The 15,881-nt window shown below is 32.4% G+C and overlaps 1 protein-coding gene across 3 annotated transcripts; it reads right to left on the bottom strand.

Annotated features, from left to right (window-relative positions):
• Nucleotides 1-1,008: 1,008 nt before the first annotated feature.
• On the bottom strand, nt 1,009-8,642 carry CSN2 (casein beta). 3 transcript variants are annotated; one of them, XM_033215988.1, is made up of 7 exons: nt 6,332-6,392; nt 5,461-5,487; nt 4,443-4,463; nt 4,307-4,351; nt 2,647-3,177; nt 2,043-2,084; nt 1,009-1,341 (listed from the first exon to the last, which is right to left on the bottom strand). In XM_033215988.1, the coding sequence occupies exons 1-6, from the start codon at nt 6,380-6,382 to the stop codon at nt 2,079-2,081; spliced, it is 681 nt and encodes a 226-aa protein (XP_033071879.1). In that variant the 5' UTR covers nt 6,383-6,392; the 3' UTR covers nt 1,009-1,341; nt 2,043-2,078. The 3 variants fall into 3 exon arrangements, 2 of the variants coding, with proteins under 2 accessions (XP_033071879.1, XP_033071880.1); XM_033215989.1 differs by having other exon boundaries at nt 4,307-4,348; XR_004438308.1 differs by lacking the exons at nt 1,009-1,341; nt 2,043-2,084; nt 2,647-3,177 and adding exons at nt 5,589-5,615; nt 8,610-8,642 and having other exon boundaries at nt 4,071-4,351; nt 6,332-6,394.
• Between the last annotated feature and the right edge of the window lie 7,239 nt (nt 8,643-15,881).

Genomic DNA, 15,881 nt, shown 5'->3' with positions numbered 1-15,881 from the left:
AATTAACAATATGAAAATTATTGATAACCTTGAAAAGAAGTGGTTTCAGTGGGGGACAAAAATTTGATTGGAGTGGGTTAATAATAGAATAAAATATGAGATATGGGAACAGCCCTATGGATACTTTTGTATGACAATTGATATAAAGTAATCCAAATAATTGGGAGAGGTTTGGAGGTAGTGTTAAGGATGCAAGTTTGTTCTTTAATGATGGGAGATATTATAGTATAAGGTCTTCCATGATGCTTATGTTATAATAAGGGCCAGGGAAACACTGGAAATATAAGAAAGATGGGATAATTGCTAGACATGAGTCACTGCATAAACTCAGGAAGATATAATTGAATATACAAATGGAGGAGCTGGTATAGAAAGAGAGAAAATTAATCACAATCAACAACTACTTCACAGTTAGAATTAATGGCTGTCAGAGTTTCACATCCCTTACTTTCTTCAGCCTTGCTGGCTAACACCATATTAATCCAGTTCATTGTGATTTGTTAGAATGCTTTAGTGCTGTGGTGTAAGCAATGTCAGCAATGTGGAGCAATAGGGATCATCTATCATGTACTATACAGTACACTAATCATGTTACTAATATGTGATCAAACCTTCAGTAAAATTCTTTGCAGTATTTTATCCATGTGGGAATTAAAGCTCTTACAGCATCACGTAGCTACCCCGTGGCAAGTTGTACTTCAGGTTTCACGTTTAAAACTTTTTCCCTGGGTCACCAAAAATTTAACATCCAATGCTGGATCATTTTGAAAGTGAAAGGTATAGCTATAATAATGACTCTGGGAAAATAGGCATAAATCAAAACTTTCTATAGCAAATGGAGTAAAAAAGCATCCTTTCTTTTCCTTCACTGTTTGATATCTTTTAATATTCAACTCAAAACATTCTATTCAATTTCGATGCATTCTTCCAGGATTATTTTGAACATCAATAATAAATCAAAGGTAACATTAATGAGGTCGATTAGGTTTGAAAAAAGAACAACTTAAATATGCTTAAGGATAATTTATTGAAATGACTGGAAAGGAAATAGATTCTTCAAGAAATAATAATAAGCACAATTCCAGAAACAATTTGTATACATATGTTTGATATGTTTGTAGCATTTCCGAATGAATATTGAACTTCTGTGGTACTAGTTGAATTAAAATTTGGAAAATGTAAATAGTTCATGAGTCAAATTTCAAATTAAATGAATGACATATAATATATAAAATAAAGGAATAAAGTTTTTTTTCCATATAAACTCATTCAAACGTACTTAATTTGGGGTAACATGATACAAAGGTGAAAAAGGCATCATATTTCCAGTCTCAGTCAATTCTGTGGAATAGAGAGCAAATATATAATTAGTTATGTTATAACATGTAAATATTCACCTCTCTTCACTTCTAACTTTGGTGTGACTAATTCACAAAATAAATTGCATTGCAAACGCATTCTGTTGTGGCTTGGAAGCATATAAAGTTTGCATATAACCAAATATTAGCGAACTTGAAATTGCTTCGGTGAAATATCTAGCCTTTCATAATCACAAAAGGCTTTACATCTTAGAATTGCGATACTATTCTCTCCTCTTTTTAACGTTTACATTTGGAGTAATTTGAACTCATGAATTAAAAGATAATTTTAGGTAAAGTAAATACAAATTTTATGAAGGGTAGGTTAGAAATAAAAATGCAAACAGGCTTTTGACAAAGGCTCAGATGTATTTCCATAAAAGTAAAATAAAAAAGATATTCTGTTTTTCCTAAAAATAGTGATAATCAAATCTAAGTATAAGGGCCCTTGAAAGCAAGTCAGTCAAATCTGTCAATAGTACATAAATAAAATTAAAGTTATTTGAAATGCAAAAGATAGACAGTTTCAGGTCAGTAAATGATAGTCAACCATTAAGTTGATAATTAATAAAAATATTCTTATATGTATGAAATTTTCACTATATTGGTCTTCTCTAGAATTAAATGTGAAAAGACATCATGTATAAAAATGATCAATTTTATCTCCAAACTCCCAAAACTTACCAAAAATGAGGAGGGAAAATTAATTTTGAAATCCTCTTAGACCTTAAAAATAAGACAAATACAAATAAATAAATAAATAAATAGCCTCTTAGTTGGAAAACTTGCCTTAAGAATGTCATAAGTAGTGAAATAAGCATCTCAATCCTTTGCCTTCATATATACTTACAGCAAAAACAAGATGTGAACAAAGGCTTGTGTAAAATAGATGTGCACAAGGAAAATGATAGAACATTTTTCAGCTTTTTTATTCCAAATTCAAGCACACTATTAAATTTAATTCTGGCTTTTGTAAGCCTGAATTACTTTATCTAAATCAGAATTCTCAACAGACTAATTAAATCAGAATTCATGCAATAGCTTTTTTCTCAGCACTCAGTTTCCTCTACACAAAAAACCAGAACAATTATATTAGAATTGCTGGGTAGGCAAGGGCATTGGGATTTGTGGGGGAAAGTTCTCCAGATGATTCTATTGTATAGGTAAGCATTAAGAATCACTTATCTAAACTGCTTTATTTTATTCATTTACTCTACATTTATTCTTTTATTCTACCATCACATACACATCTTGAATGAAACAGCAAAGTCAGTAAATTTGGACTTACCCTAATGGGGTTATGAACTGGGACAAGTGGTTGAGTCACAGGGTACATCTGGCGGGTGTGATCAAGTAGAAGTTCTTGGTTGAGCAGAAGTGCTTGAACAGGCACAGCTCTCTGAGGGTAGGGCACCACTTGTTGGGGGATAGGCAGGACGTTGGGCTGAGGAACAGACCACAGGGACTGAGGGGGAAGCGCAAGAGTCTGAGGAATAGGCTGAGGGACCTGCTGCATCAAGGGCTGGAACAGAGGCAGAGGAAGACGCAGATTTTCAAGATCAGTGAGTTTTGGGATTTGAGGCTCAAAAAAGGGCATTGTTGGAGATTTATGGATGGACATCACTCTGCCTTTAGTGTAGATAGTGTCTTTAGCTTTAGGGACTTCCATTATTTCAGGCTGAGGGACAGGCAGCACTACAGCAGGCTGAGCAAGAGGCAGAATGTTTTGTGGAAGAAAACCATAGGGGATAGGCTCAACGAATGGATAGATCAGAGGCTGTCGCTGGAAAGAGGGGTCGATTTTATCCTGGCGTTCATCCTGGAAAGAAGGAAAAAGAATCTTTGAGTCCTTGATTCAGCTATAATTGTCATTCATAATTAATTCATTTCTCTCTTTTAGACAATGATAAATGAGTAGAAAGAGAGGAAGAAAATATTTCACTTATTTTGTTAAGAAATTATCTTGAGTCATGTGAAGAAAAGTGAGTAAAATGTTTGTTGAAAGATTTTAATCCACTCACTTCATGGGTAACTACACAGGCCAAAGTGAAATCAATGTTTGGATATTTCAGAAACATTCTTTTAACCTTTTCCTGAATTGCCTGGATAACTGCAACTGTACACTTTGGTCTTCAGAGAGAATTTACTTTTCAACACAGTTATGCCAATAATAGACCAAATTGTTTTCACACAGTGAAAAGAGGTCAGTTAAAAAGACTTAGAGGGACAATTCCAAGGTTCATTGTTGTTTTGTTTTGGTTTGATGAAAAAGAAAATCAGTCTTAATTTGTGGCTTCTCTCTTAATTTGTGGCTGATTTAACACCAGCCAAATTCTTGCATTCCTTCCCTTGGGAGAAGATAGTCTCTTGAGTCTTTCAAGAGACATTGATTTTTTTGTTTAAATTTGATTTTAAAAATATTTTATGTGACACTAAACAATTCATTGATACATAAAGCAACTGAAAATTATGATTAGGTAAACATATCACTATAAATGTAATTTAATGAAATACAGGATTTTGTGTTGTCCATACGGAAAAGAAGGCAATATGGCACAAATTCTACATAGTTTTTTTTTTTTTTTTTTTTTTTTTTTACCAACTGTATACTCCTTTTCATTACCATATCCACCTTGAAAATAAGAGGATCATAGTTCCCAACCTGGAAATGTTCCCACCAATGTACACTTGTTGAAAACAGATATACCATTAGTAATATCATTATGTATTTAGTCTATATTTCAGAAATTAATTATGAGTTTAAAAATACATACATACCCTAGAAAATATATCAACTTTATCAATGTTTAATTTTTTTACAGTGGTTCGTGGGTATATGGCATTTATTTTATTATCATTCTTTAGGATCAACATATACATTATAAATATTTTTGTATGTATTATACTTTATGATAATTTTAGAAATATACTTATCATTAACAAATTACCTCTCTTTGCTGCTGGCCCTCATGTTTAATCTTCTCAACTGTCTGCTAAAAATAAATCATATATAAAAATATGTTACCATCTGTAAAAATTAGAGGAAATTTTGAAAATATGTACATTTTAAATGTGAAAATTTACCTTGTATTGTGTAATAGATTCCTACAGAAAAATATAAAATAAAATTAGATTTAGTTTTAACAATTCTTACTTTGCAATATAAATCAGGAAATAAAGGCATTAATTGTTTAATAATAGCATTAATAACTTTGTATAATCATTAAAGCTTATATATTAAATTGTTCTATATAAGCTTGTTGTATAAAAGAAAGTCAGATGAATGCAGTCAAGAAGGACATGGCACAAAAAAAGCAATTAATATATGCTAATTTCTCTCTACCACCATGCTCATTCCCTGACAACAAATGATCTCTAAAACCCCATCTGATTTTTTAAAAAAGGAAATACTCATTGAAAATATATTCTAATAACAATTGATACATTTTGATCACTTCAAATGAATCAGAAGAGTTAAACATTTCCCTTAAGGATCATATAACCTTCCTGAAGAGACAGAGTCTATTGAGGTACCATTTACTTATCAAGTGATCACACACCCAAGAAGAGAGATGTAAGAATAAATATCAACCTGACTCTCTCAGGTAGATTTAGGACTACACTAAATCTCACTTATTTACTAAAGTGGCTATTGTAATTATAAAATGTGTCCTTTTGCATATCTGCTTACCTACTGCTTAGCAAGCTCTTAATTATCACTCGCATCTCTATCTTTTCAGTTTGTACCACAGCTCCTAGTCAATGTCTGACCCATAGAAGACCCTCAATATATGCTCAACGTGAATGAGTTCAGAGTAAACAGAGTTCAAGGCAGAAAACAGGACTGTATGGTTCATTTAAAAAGAAAAAAAAAGAGGAAACAAAATAACACAATTTCAAGTAGCAAGCCAATTTAGAAAGTTCTACAATGTTATTCTAGAATGTCCACATACTTATTGTCCTTAAACATATATAAAGGAAATATATACTAGAACTTATATGTCATTGACATAGCGGCATTAGCTTAACTGCCATGATGTAACACCATAGAAAAATAGCACAGGATTTTATTGTTCTAAAATTGGGTAGAATGTTAACTTACCTCACTGCTTGAAAGACTTCCTACAGTCTGTGGAAAAAAAAAAATGACAACCAGCTACATCTTCTAGATCATTAGAGAATTTTACTATTTTATGGTTTATAAATTTTCTCTAAAACAAAAAAACTTACCTCAGAGGATGCACTGGATTGTTCCTTCTGAAAAGATGTTTAAAAATTCAGTTTCTATAGCTAACTCATTGTTAAACATGTGTCCTACTTAATTTTTACATCATTTATGCAGATCTATCTCCTTCACAAATTTGACAAATTAAAAATGTTATATGACTTTTGAGGCTTGAAAGGTAATTGCTTTAATGTCTTTTATATTTAGTAATTTCATTAATATACTTTTATCTTACATTTATTAAAGACAGTTTTTGATGGTTAAGAGTCACTTTAATTTGTATTAAATATTTTTATTATATTATTATGAATGTATGATTAGGATTATGATTGTGTCTGTACTTCATCCTATGGATGTCTTTGTATAGACAGACTTGGACCCAGTGCCCTAGGCTATAAGATATATATACATTTTATGACTGGAATAAGATATGTTTATCTAGGTTGAGCATCTGTGGAGTTGTTATTTATGCATATATTTGTTGCCATTTTTATGATTTTTTATTACTCATTGATTTGTTTGCTTTTTCTTTAGTGACTAGCAGCACATTGGTGTAGGAAGCATTTGGAGCACTATAGGAAACTGTTGAGACAGTGGGTAAATATAAACGATTTTGATAGAAGTCAAGATAATTTTCATGAAATTCTTCTTTATTATACAGTAAAAAATGTTGGTGATGTTATTCTCTAAAAATAGGCATATAGTCCACTATTTCTTGATTTTTAGGAATTTTTTCTTGTGCACATACCTCCCTTGCAAGAGCAAGAGCCACCAGGCAGGCGAGAGTGATGACCTTCATGGCTACTAAGTCCTGTGAACGGACAAAAAAATAGAATGGTGACAGATTGGTCAACTGGATATATTTTCTTATTTAGTTAGGTAAGGTCACTTTTTATAAAAAAGAGAGATAATGTATAACAAAAATATCTGCATTTTAGAAAATAAATAGAATAAATACTAAATAGAAGTTATATCATATGACTGAGGTCAAAATCTATTCTGGCTTGCTCTTCTCATTTATCAAATTCTAAACTTCATTGCCAACTATTCAGATTTTTCAGCTAACAACTCATCCCCACTTTTACAAAAGTCCCATTTACAGTATTGAGTGTTTCAAAAGGCATAAAGAAGTTATTAATATATATAGAAAGATTTATTCATTAATTTAAAAATATTTCCTTAGAATCTGTTCTTGCCAGACACCGTCTAGGGACCAGGACTGCAGCAATGAGCAAAATATTACAGTCCTGATGTTACTCCCTGATGGAGCCTCAGTTCTACTGGAAGAGACTAATCAAGAAAATGTGTACAAAAAAGTCACATTTTATTTTTATCTTTTGTTTTCACTAAACGGTTACCATGAATATTTTAGTTTAATGATTTCTCCTCATTTCCAATAAGACTGAGATTTTCATTTTAACATTTTCCTTATTTGTGTCACTATCCAGAGAATTGTTGGACTATAAAGTTTGTTTCTTCTCTGTTTATATCCATCTTCCCCACATAGCTATTAATGTCTGTTCTCCTTTATGCCCCATGACTTTAGAGATTATACACTAGGCTTCTTCTCTTCTCTGTATTAAAATGTACACAAGGGTCTCTTGATGATCTGCCAAGGGGTCAGGACCTCTTGCCCACTGCCCAGCTTGGGACTACCTCTTCTTGTGAAATATATGTTAACATTTGTGACCAAAATATACGAAATCATCTCCTTGTTATGTGTTCTTACATTTTTTTATTCCAAAATAATGTTCATGCCACAATATTACTTGACACTCAAATCTTCATTTTCAGATTTTGAAACTCAATTTTTGAACTCAATTTTTGAACTAAAAATACTTCATGAAAAAAGTCTCTAATTTATTTGAAAAATGTTCTTTTCAGTATTTGAAAGTTGAACATAATTCTATTATGGAAAATAAAATTTTTTCTAGATTTTTTATGAATGTTAAATAATTTTTTATTAATTTTACTTTGCCTAAGACCTCCATAAGTTTTCAAATTTTTTATGTCAGGGTTCAGAAAAAGAATATAGCACTCTATTTTATATATAATTACACTTAGGGAGGATCCCACAGCATTTTCTATATTTTATAAGTCATCTACTTATAAACTTTACTAATTTTATTACTAATCCACTAATATATACTAATTTTATATGCTAATATACAATTACGATACTAATTTATATACAAATATACTGATATATACTAATACCAATTATACTAATTTTTATACTAATTTATATACTATAAATATACTATATACTAATTTTTAAGTCAGAGTTTCTTTATCGACTGGTACGCTCTAAGCTACTTTTTCTTTTATATCATCTATTATCTTTGTTTAAGGTTTACAAGTCTTCTCTATCCCATTAAGAATTTTCTTACAAAGTAAACCACATTGTTTCTTTTTAACTTGATTCTGTATTTCTGTCTCATTTTAATATTGTTCTGAAATATTACAAAATAGATAATAAACTGGGAAATTTGAGGCTCTAGACAAGTTTGCTGAGTAAACTCTTCTAAAAACATTGTTTATAAACATTTAAAGTAGTAAATGCCCCCAAACCATTCCCTCTATTTCTTGACTCAGTATGCTACTGCTGTAAACTACCTGTTGAACAAAGCTTTTCCAGTAATTATTTATCTACCCACACTGTAATTTAAGTATATTTCTTTTTATGGCTGTGGTATGCTAAATCAAATTGGAAGATTAATTCACAAATGAATCTCCTTTTAATATTAACTATGAACTAGCCTCATACTAAATATACATATGCGTAAAATTAGTTATTACATTTTCTTAAACTCGTGAGGGCTACATGTCATTGCAATTTTTTTACCAAATTCTTCTGGGCACTTCTATCTTTTTTAGCCTAAGTGTTAAAAATAATTTCAGTACTACCTTAAATACTTTTATTTCAAACACTATATTTTAAAAAACTATATTCTTTCTATAGCTCCAGCTACTTTGAAATACGTGGTTAGGAGAAGATACAACAAATCCGTATCTAAAATTCTTACCGTTTTTCCAAGATTGAAGAGAAGTGACGGTAGTGCTGGACAGATGATGGTCTATCAGCTTCTGTGGCTGTTTATATACAATATTTAACGACATGCTAATTTTGTGGTTTGAAATAAGATCAACAGTGAGCTTTGATTCCAAGAAGTCCACATGATTAGAAAATGATTTCTGCCTATTATATGTCCCCACAAATTCTGGGGATCATTGTAACAAGGGAACAATTCACAAGTTGATAAAGGAAACCTGTCCAGGAAATGCAACTGTTCAATAACAACAGACAATGACTGGAGGACAGTGACCCTTTGGCCCTGTCCCTAGGTTATTATGGACATAATTAGGTCTCTTTAGGGCTTAGTGAGGCCTTGAGATTTCAGTTGTGAGAAAATTGTGTGTGAACGCTAGAGATACACAGGACTTCACAAAGGCCACAGTTTCATGTGAACCTGAGCAGCTGTCAGTGCTTTATGTTGAAATGAAGAAACTGACAAGATAACAAATCCATGATGGCAAACTGTTATTTGAGGCAAACTGTTTTTCTCCCAGGGCCACTTGATTCGGAAAAAAATAAATAAATTATTTAGTTAAAACAAATATTTTATACACAAGATAAATAAACTTTCCTCTGTAATGGAGCAACTCAAAGAAGGAATCTGGGTGGCTAGTAAAGGCAAAATCCTCAGTAAATCTGTAATAAAAATTTTGCAAAGTATCACGGAGTTTTATTTACCTTTTAATATTGATTATCTCTTTTCATGTCAAGCATAATTATGATAATATTAATGATGGTTATTTTTTACTTAGTTCTAACCCTTTGCCAAGCACTAAGCAAAGACATTATCTTATATAATCTTCACAAGAACATCATGAGGTAGCTCTCCTCTCCATACTTAGGTTGAGAAAACAGAGATGCCAAAAGGTTAAGTAACTTGCTCAAAACTATATTGTTAATGGCAAAGATATCATTTGGACCCAGGTTGTCTGACTACATGTGATTCTGGTTGATCACATATGACTCCCAGAGCCCATGTTTTAACCCCTTGATTTTTTAAATAAAATTTATCTATCAATGTAGCATTTGGTGGAAATACGTAGAATTTAATTATGCCTGAATTGGAAAAGTAGGGCCTCTGTGCTGAGTGTGGCAGGGGAGATTGCCTTTAAGGAACTGCTCTTTCAGTTGAGCCTTAGAGAATGAGTAGAATATTGAGAGATGATTAATGGGGATAGGTATTTTGGCTGAAGAAAACACAGGAACTGAAAGAGCAATATACCAAGTTTGGGGATATTCAGAGAGCATACAACACAAGTTACAATTGCAGAGTCATCAGATCATGAACGACTTTGCATGTCAGACATGCACTGTGACATAATTCACTGGAAGTAAATATATTCGAGATTTGAAAGAAAAATGGATTGCAAAATTTCTTGGATTCTATAACTTTATGACAGTAACTCAGGTAATAAAGGAAGTTGTTATGTGATGTTATTACAGTAGCCTAAGACAGACATTATGATGATCTCAAGTGGGGAAACGGTCCTGGGCATCTTAGGCAATAGAAAGACAAACTTGTCATTAAAACGTGAGAAATGTGAAAAATTGGGGAAATAAATTAATATATTATTCCTGAGTGACTGAAAAGTTAGCCATGTTATAAATCAAGATATGAAACCAGGCTGAAATTAGAAATGAAACACTGAGTAAAATCTTGCACATGATAAATTTGAAGGTGTCCAGAAGATGTTTTAAATTAAATGTGATACTCAAGAAATAATCATGAGTATAATTTTTAAAGGTAATTTCTCCCCTCAAAGGAGTAAGTGAATGTCTCTAGGGAAAGAGTATCAAGTGAGAAAAGAAATTGTACAAAACAAAATTCAAGTATCCTTTCTTTTACAGGGACTGGTATAGCAAAAGGACATAGGAAAAAAAAACAACACAGTATCAAGAAGAGAGTACAGAGTCCATCCCTTCTCCTTGATACCCTGCATTGCTAGAGGAAGCAACTGAAGTCAACAGTGAAATGCTACACAGATGATTGAGATATACTCCAAATGGTTAAGAAGTAAGTAATATGTGAGGAATTAAAAGCAACATATGTATAACGCCCTTCTGAGAAATTTAGAAGAGGAGACAAGGAGAACTATAAGATTGTGACTAGGTGTACAGGGATAGTCAGAACCACGGGAAGGTATTTTTAGGGTAAGGAAGACTTGTAGCTTGTAAGAAAGAGGCCAGTAATGAGAGAGTTGAAACATACCAAAGAAGTTCAAGTACATTAATGGAACAAGTTCCCATAGAGTCATGGTGAAAGAATAAGACCTATAAAAAATGTACCAGTTTTCCTAAGAAAACAAAAAAGGAAGAAGATAAACAGATATGATACATGTTTGAGACAAAAGGTAGAGAAGTTGATGTTGAATGGTCTTAATTTTCTAGTGCGGTGAAAGGGGGAGTTCTCAACTGAAATTGAAGGACATGATTATACATAGTTGAATCTTAAAGTGAACTGAGCCAGATACAGAAGGACAAATATTACACAATGTTATTTATATATGGAATCTTGTTTTAAAAGTTGAATATATAGAAACAAAGAGTAGAATGATGGATATCAGGGGTTCAGGGTGGGAAATAGATAAGGAGATGTAGGTCAAAGGAAACAAAGGTGTCGTTATGTAGGATGAATAAGTTTAGACATGTAATGTACAGTGTGAGGATGATAATCATTAATATTTTATTATATAATAAAAATTTGCTGAAAGTAGATTTTAGGTGTCCTTACCACAAGATAAAAAGAGTAACCTATGCGAGGTGATGGACTTATTAATTTGCTTGACTACAGTAATCATTTCACTATATAAGTATCAAAACATCATGCTGTACATGTTAAATATATGTAATTTTGAAAGAGTAGAAATTTTTGGTTTATGTGAAAATGAAAATGAATAACAAATCCACGAGCAATAATTATGACTTATATGAGATTACATATCAGATTTTTTATCTAAGTAGATGGATGGCAAGATGGAGGAGATTTGGTATCAATAGGTTAAGAGAATTGTTAGGGTAGGGTTGGGATTAATAGTGTTTGTGTTAAAAATGGCAAACCATGAGGTACTGGTTAAGCTAGTGTACTAAAAAGCAGGCTTGAATGACTAGAGATAGCAAGAAAGGCAAAGACCTGGCCTAATAAAAGACCAATTTTGAGAAGTACAAAAACAGATTTTTTTCAGTTGGGAATTTCAGCATTAGAAAGAAGAGAATTTCTGGATGATGACTAGATCCAAGGAATAGCCCTGCATTCAGAATGCTGAAAATAGGTGAACATAAAGTTTGTTATGGGAAAATGTATTTCATATTAAATATCTATCGTTGCAGGCATTTCCTAAATTATCCAGAATAAAATGATAAATAAAAGGTGCATTTGACCACAAGGAGGTCAAAACTTTCATGAGAAAACAGGTACAAAAATCTACTTGTAACAACATGTAAGGGATATGTTAACAAAGCTGTAAGAAGGTGTAATTGACAGAAGGAGAATAACTAGTTCATTTTAGTTGATTCATGGGAGAGGAAAATAGAATCTCCATGAGGCCATGAGTCCTGAGCAGAATCCTGAAGCCAGATAAATCAGTTAATCTGAAGAGGAAAGAGAATTCTAGCTAAAAGTAGTTAAAGATTGTAGTCTTGGATATGAGAAACAAGTAACCAGAACTAAATCAAGTAGTGAACCTGGATAATGAAGAGCAAGGAAGAGAGTGGATGAAGATGTGAACAAAAAAAGAGAAAGGTATCAAACGATGATGGAAAAAGCATGCATTGCTCCTAAGGAATGTGCATTTTATTCTGTAGATGGAGGGATCTATTGAAGGGTTTAAGATGGACAGTAATATTTAGAGAATGGCTATTTTTAGAGAACAAATGATACAGGTACACATTTATTAAAATGAAACTGACCAAGTTTGAGCTCATGTTCTTTGTTTTTGTTTTCCAGTAGGTAAATGTTGATTGCTAATGTTTATGAAAGTACAGAAAATGGAGCCAAAAAAGGATATTGAATCATAGAAAAGAGCAGGGTCTTGGGCAAAGTATGAAAGTAGAGGCTGAGATAGGCTTCAAAATATTTGGGTTGTACCCATTTACAAAATCGGTCTGCAAATTTCCTTGCCTCTTTAGTGATTGCTATTCATAAGTATTTGGCTGACTGTGTTGCATGTTACTAATTCTTATAATTTTTTTCTTTTCACTGCCTATGACACATATATTCAGAACTTAAGCACAAATAGATGCCCTTCTAAATTAAATAAGCAGAGTGTAGACCTAAATAACTATTTTTCTTTATAATATACCTTGCATTAATATCATGCTAGATCTATGAATGAGGGGGACACTCCTGATTGTCACATATATTTCATATTTCTCAGAAAACCCAAGTCAGTGTCTACTATACATTTGAATTGGTCTGCTGATATTCAGTTTTTGTTCATATTGAGCCAGGAGGAAGCCAGGAAACAAATGATGAAATCATTCCAGTGTCCTAAGACCAACTAGGAAAGGCCCTAGCTACCCAGTGTGGCTTTGTGGTTTAGCTCTGAGCTGCCAAGGTCACAGGCAACAAAGTAAGATTTCTAAGAAAATAATACAAAAACAAGCATGCTTTATCCATTCTGCATATCATTTGTATTTTCTTAGAAAAATGCTTTATGCATTATTCTATAAATACAACATATCCTTGTAATGCTCATCAATTTTTAGCCACACTAATCAGTATAATTACAGACTTGATGAGGCTAGAAAAGCGGGCAAAACCATGAACAAGGAAAGCACTAGAATAAGAGTCTTGCCTAAGCAAAAATTGAAAAGCCAGAGATTTAAGATAAAGCCAGGTGCTAAGAGCCCAGTAAGCATCAGAACACAATGACAAATAAGCAAAATGCCATGTGAGGCAACCCAGGCTTTCACAATAAACAGCTTAATAATTGTTATTTTCAGAGGTAAAATTAGAACTGCACCCACTGAAATTTTATAAAACAGCCCTGAATGAGAAGCAGGATATATTCAATGCAAAGAGTTCTAGTACTACTTGTCAGCAACAGAATTTGTTCACCCAATCCTCTTTTCTATATTGGGTGATGAATATGAGATATGCAATCATGAGATGTGGGTGAAGCATAAAGGTAATAACTGAAGCCATGTAAATAAAGCCTTGAAGAAAGCAAGCAGATATGAAGGCAGGATAAAGAGTAAAATAAAAGGACATCAAATGCTCAAGGAATAATAACTGGAAGAGAACCTACATATTATCTACGTAACATTCTAAGGTTATTTTAGAGAAGGAAAAACATTAGACCTGCAAAGTTCCATGATTTGTTCAAGATTTTATCTCTAATTTAGAGATAGAGTTGGTACTAGAAACCTCTTTCCTCTAACATTTGGAATACTGTTTAAAAACTTCATCAAAATACAGAAGGAAAAAGGAAAATAAATAAATCATGTGGATTTATATAATGATTCAAATTTATGAAAAATATGACATGTAATTAACAAATTATTATATAAAGAGAAACAGTGCAGCATTTCTTATACAGATAGAGTGTTTTAATTCCCTCAGTGGGATTATTTGAATATAATAAATGACATCTCTGAAATACGGCTACTAAAATTAATTAATAAAGGTAATCAAGAATCATGGAATAAGAAAAACGAGCTTAGAGAACACATTCATGAAGCAAGTATCATGAACGCATAAAGCCCATAACCCTGATTCATAGAACACACTTCTCATTTGATACTAACTGCTCTTATTTTACATATAATCATAAAATTTCATTCAAGCTCAGGATACACTTATGAAGCACATACTATACTTTGGACCAGAGTTTCTCAACCTCAGCACTATTGACATTTTAGGCTGGATAAATCTTTATTTGAATTTATTGAAATATTTGCTTCACTGTGGTGATCTGGAAGTGAACCTGCAATGTCTGTGAGGTATGCCTATACATTTTTTCCTTGATTTTTATTTATTTTATTTTTCTATTGTTTTCATCTTTTGTGTAAGGTTCAAGGGGTACATGTTGTGGAGGATAGGTATACAGATAATTTGGTCACCAAGATAATCAGCATAATACCCAATAGGCAATTTTTCAGTCCTCATTCTCCTCCCAACCTCTAGCCTCAAGTAAACCATAATGTCTATTTTTCCATTCTTTGTGTCCATGTGTTGCTGATGTTTAGCTCCCACTTAAAAAAGTGAGAACAAGTAGTAGTCTTCTCTTACTGCATTAATTTGCTCAGGATAGCCTCCAGTTCCCTCCATGTTGCTACTAAGGACATGATATCATTCTTCTTTATAGCTGCATAGTATTAATATTATATGGTGCATATGCACGATATTTTCTTTATCCTCTAGGTTGATTCCATGTCTTTGCTATTATTAATATTGCTGCAACGAACATACGTATGCATATGTCTTTATGGTAGAGTGATTTGTATTCCTTTGGGAATATAGCCAGTAATCGGACTACTAGGTTAAATGGTAGCTATATTTTGAGTTAATTAAGATTTCACCAAAATGCTTTCCACAGGGTCTGAACTAATTCACATTCCTACCAGCAGAGTATAAGCATTCCATGTTCTCTACAACCTCAACAGCATCGGTTATTTTTTGACTTTTTAACAATAGCCATTCTGACTGGTTTGAGATGGTACCTTACTGTAGTTTTGATTTGCATTTCCCTAATGATTAGTAATGTTGAGCATTTTTTCATATGATTGTTCGCCACATGAATGTCTTCTTTTGAGAAGTATCTGTTCATTCCTCTTTCCCATTTTAAATGGGGTCATTCATTTTTTTCTTGTTGATTTAAGTTTCTTATAGATTCTAGATATTACACCTTTGTTAGATACATAGTTTCTAAATATTTTATCCCATTCTGTAGCTTTTCTGTTTACTCAATAGTTTCTTTTGTGTGCAGAAGCTGTTTAGATTAATTAAGTCCCACTTATCAATATTTTTGTTTGTTTGTTTCTTTGTTTTTTGCAGTTGCTTTTGGAGATTTTTTGGAGTCTTTGCCAAGGCCAATGTCCAGAATGGTGTTTCCTGTTTTCTTCTGGGGTTTTTAAAGTTTTAGACTTAGATTTTACATTTAAGTCTTTAATCCATCACAAGTTAATTTCTATACATGGTGAAAAGTAAAGTCCAGTTTCAGTCTTCTGCATATTGTTAGCCAGTAATCATTTAGTGACTAAAAAGTCCGTTTATCAACCAGAA

The sequence above is a fragment of the Trachypithecus francoisi genome, unplaced genomic scaffold (genome assembly GCF_009764315.1).
Source record: "Trachypithecus francoisi isolate TF-2019V2 unplaced genomic scaffold, Tfra_2.0 Lachesis_group1, whole genome shotgun sequence".
In the NCBI taxonomy this organism is placed as follows: Eukaryota; Metazoa; Chordata; class Mammalia; order Primates; family Cercopithecidae; genus Trachypithecus; species Trachypithecus francoisi.
The sequence above is the reverse complement of the archived record's forward strand: the minus strand, read 5'-3'. Positions and strand labels throughout refer to the sequence as shown.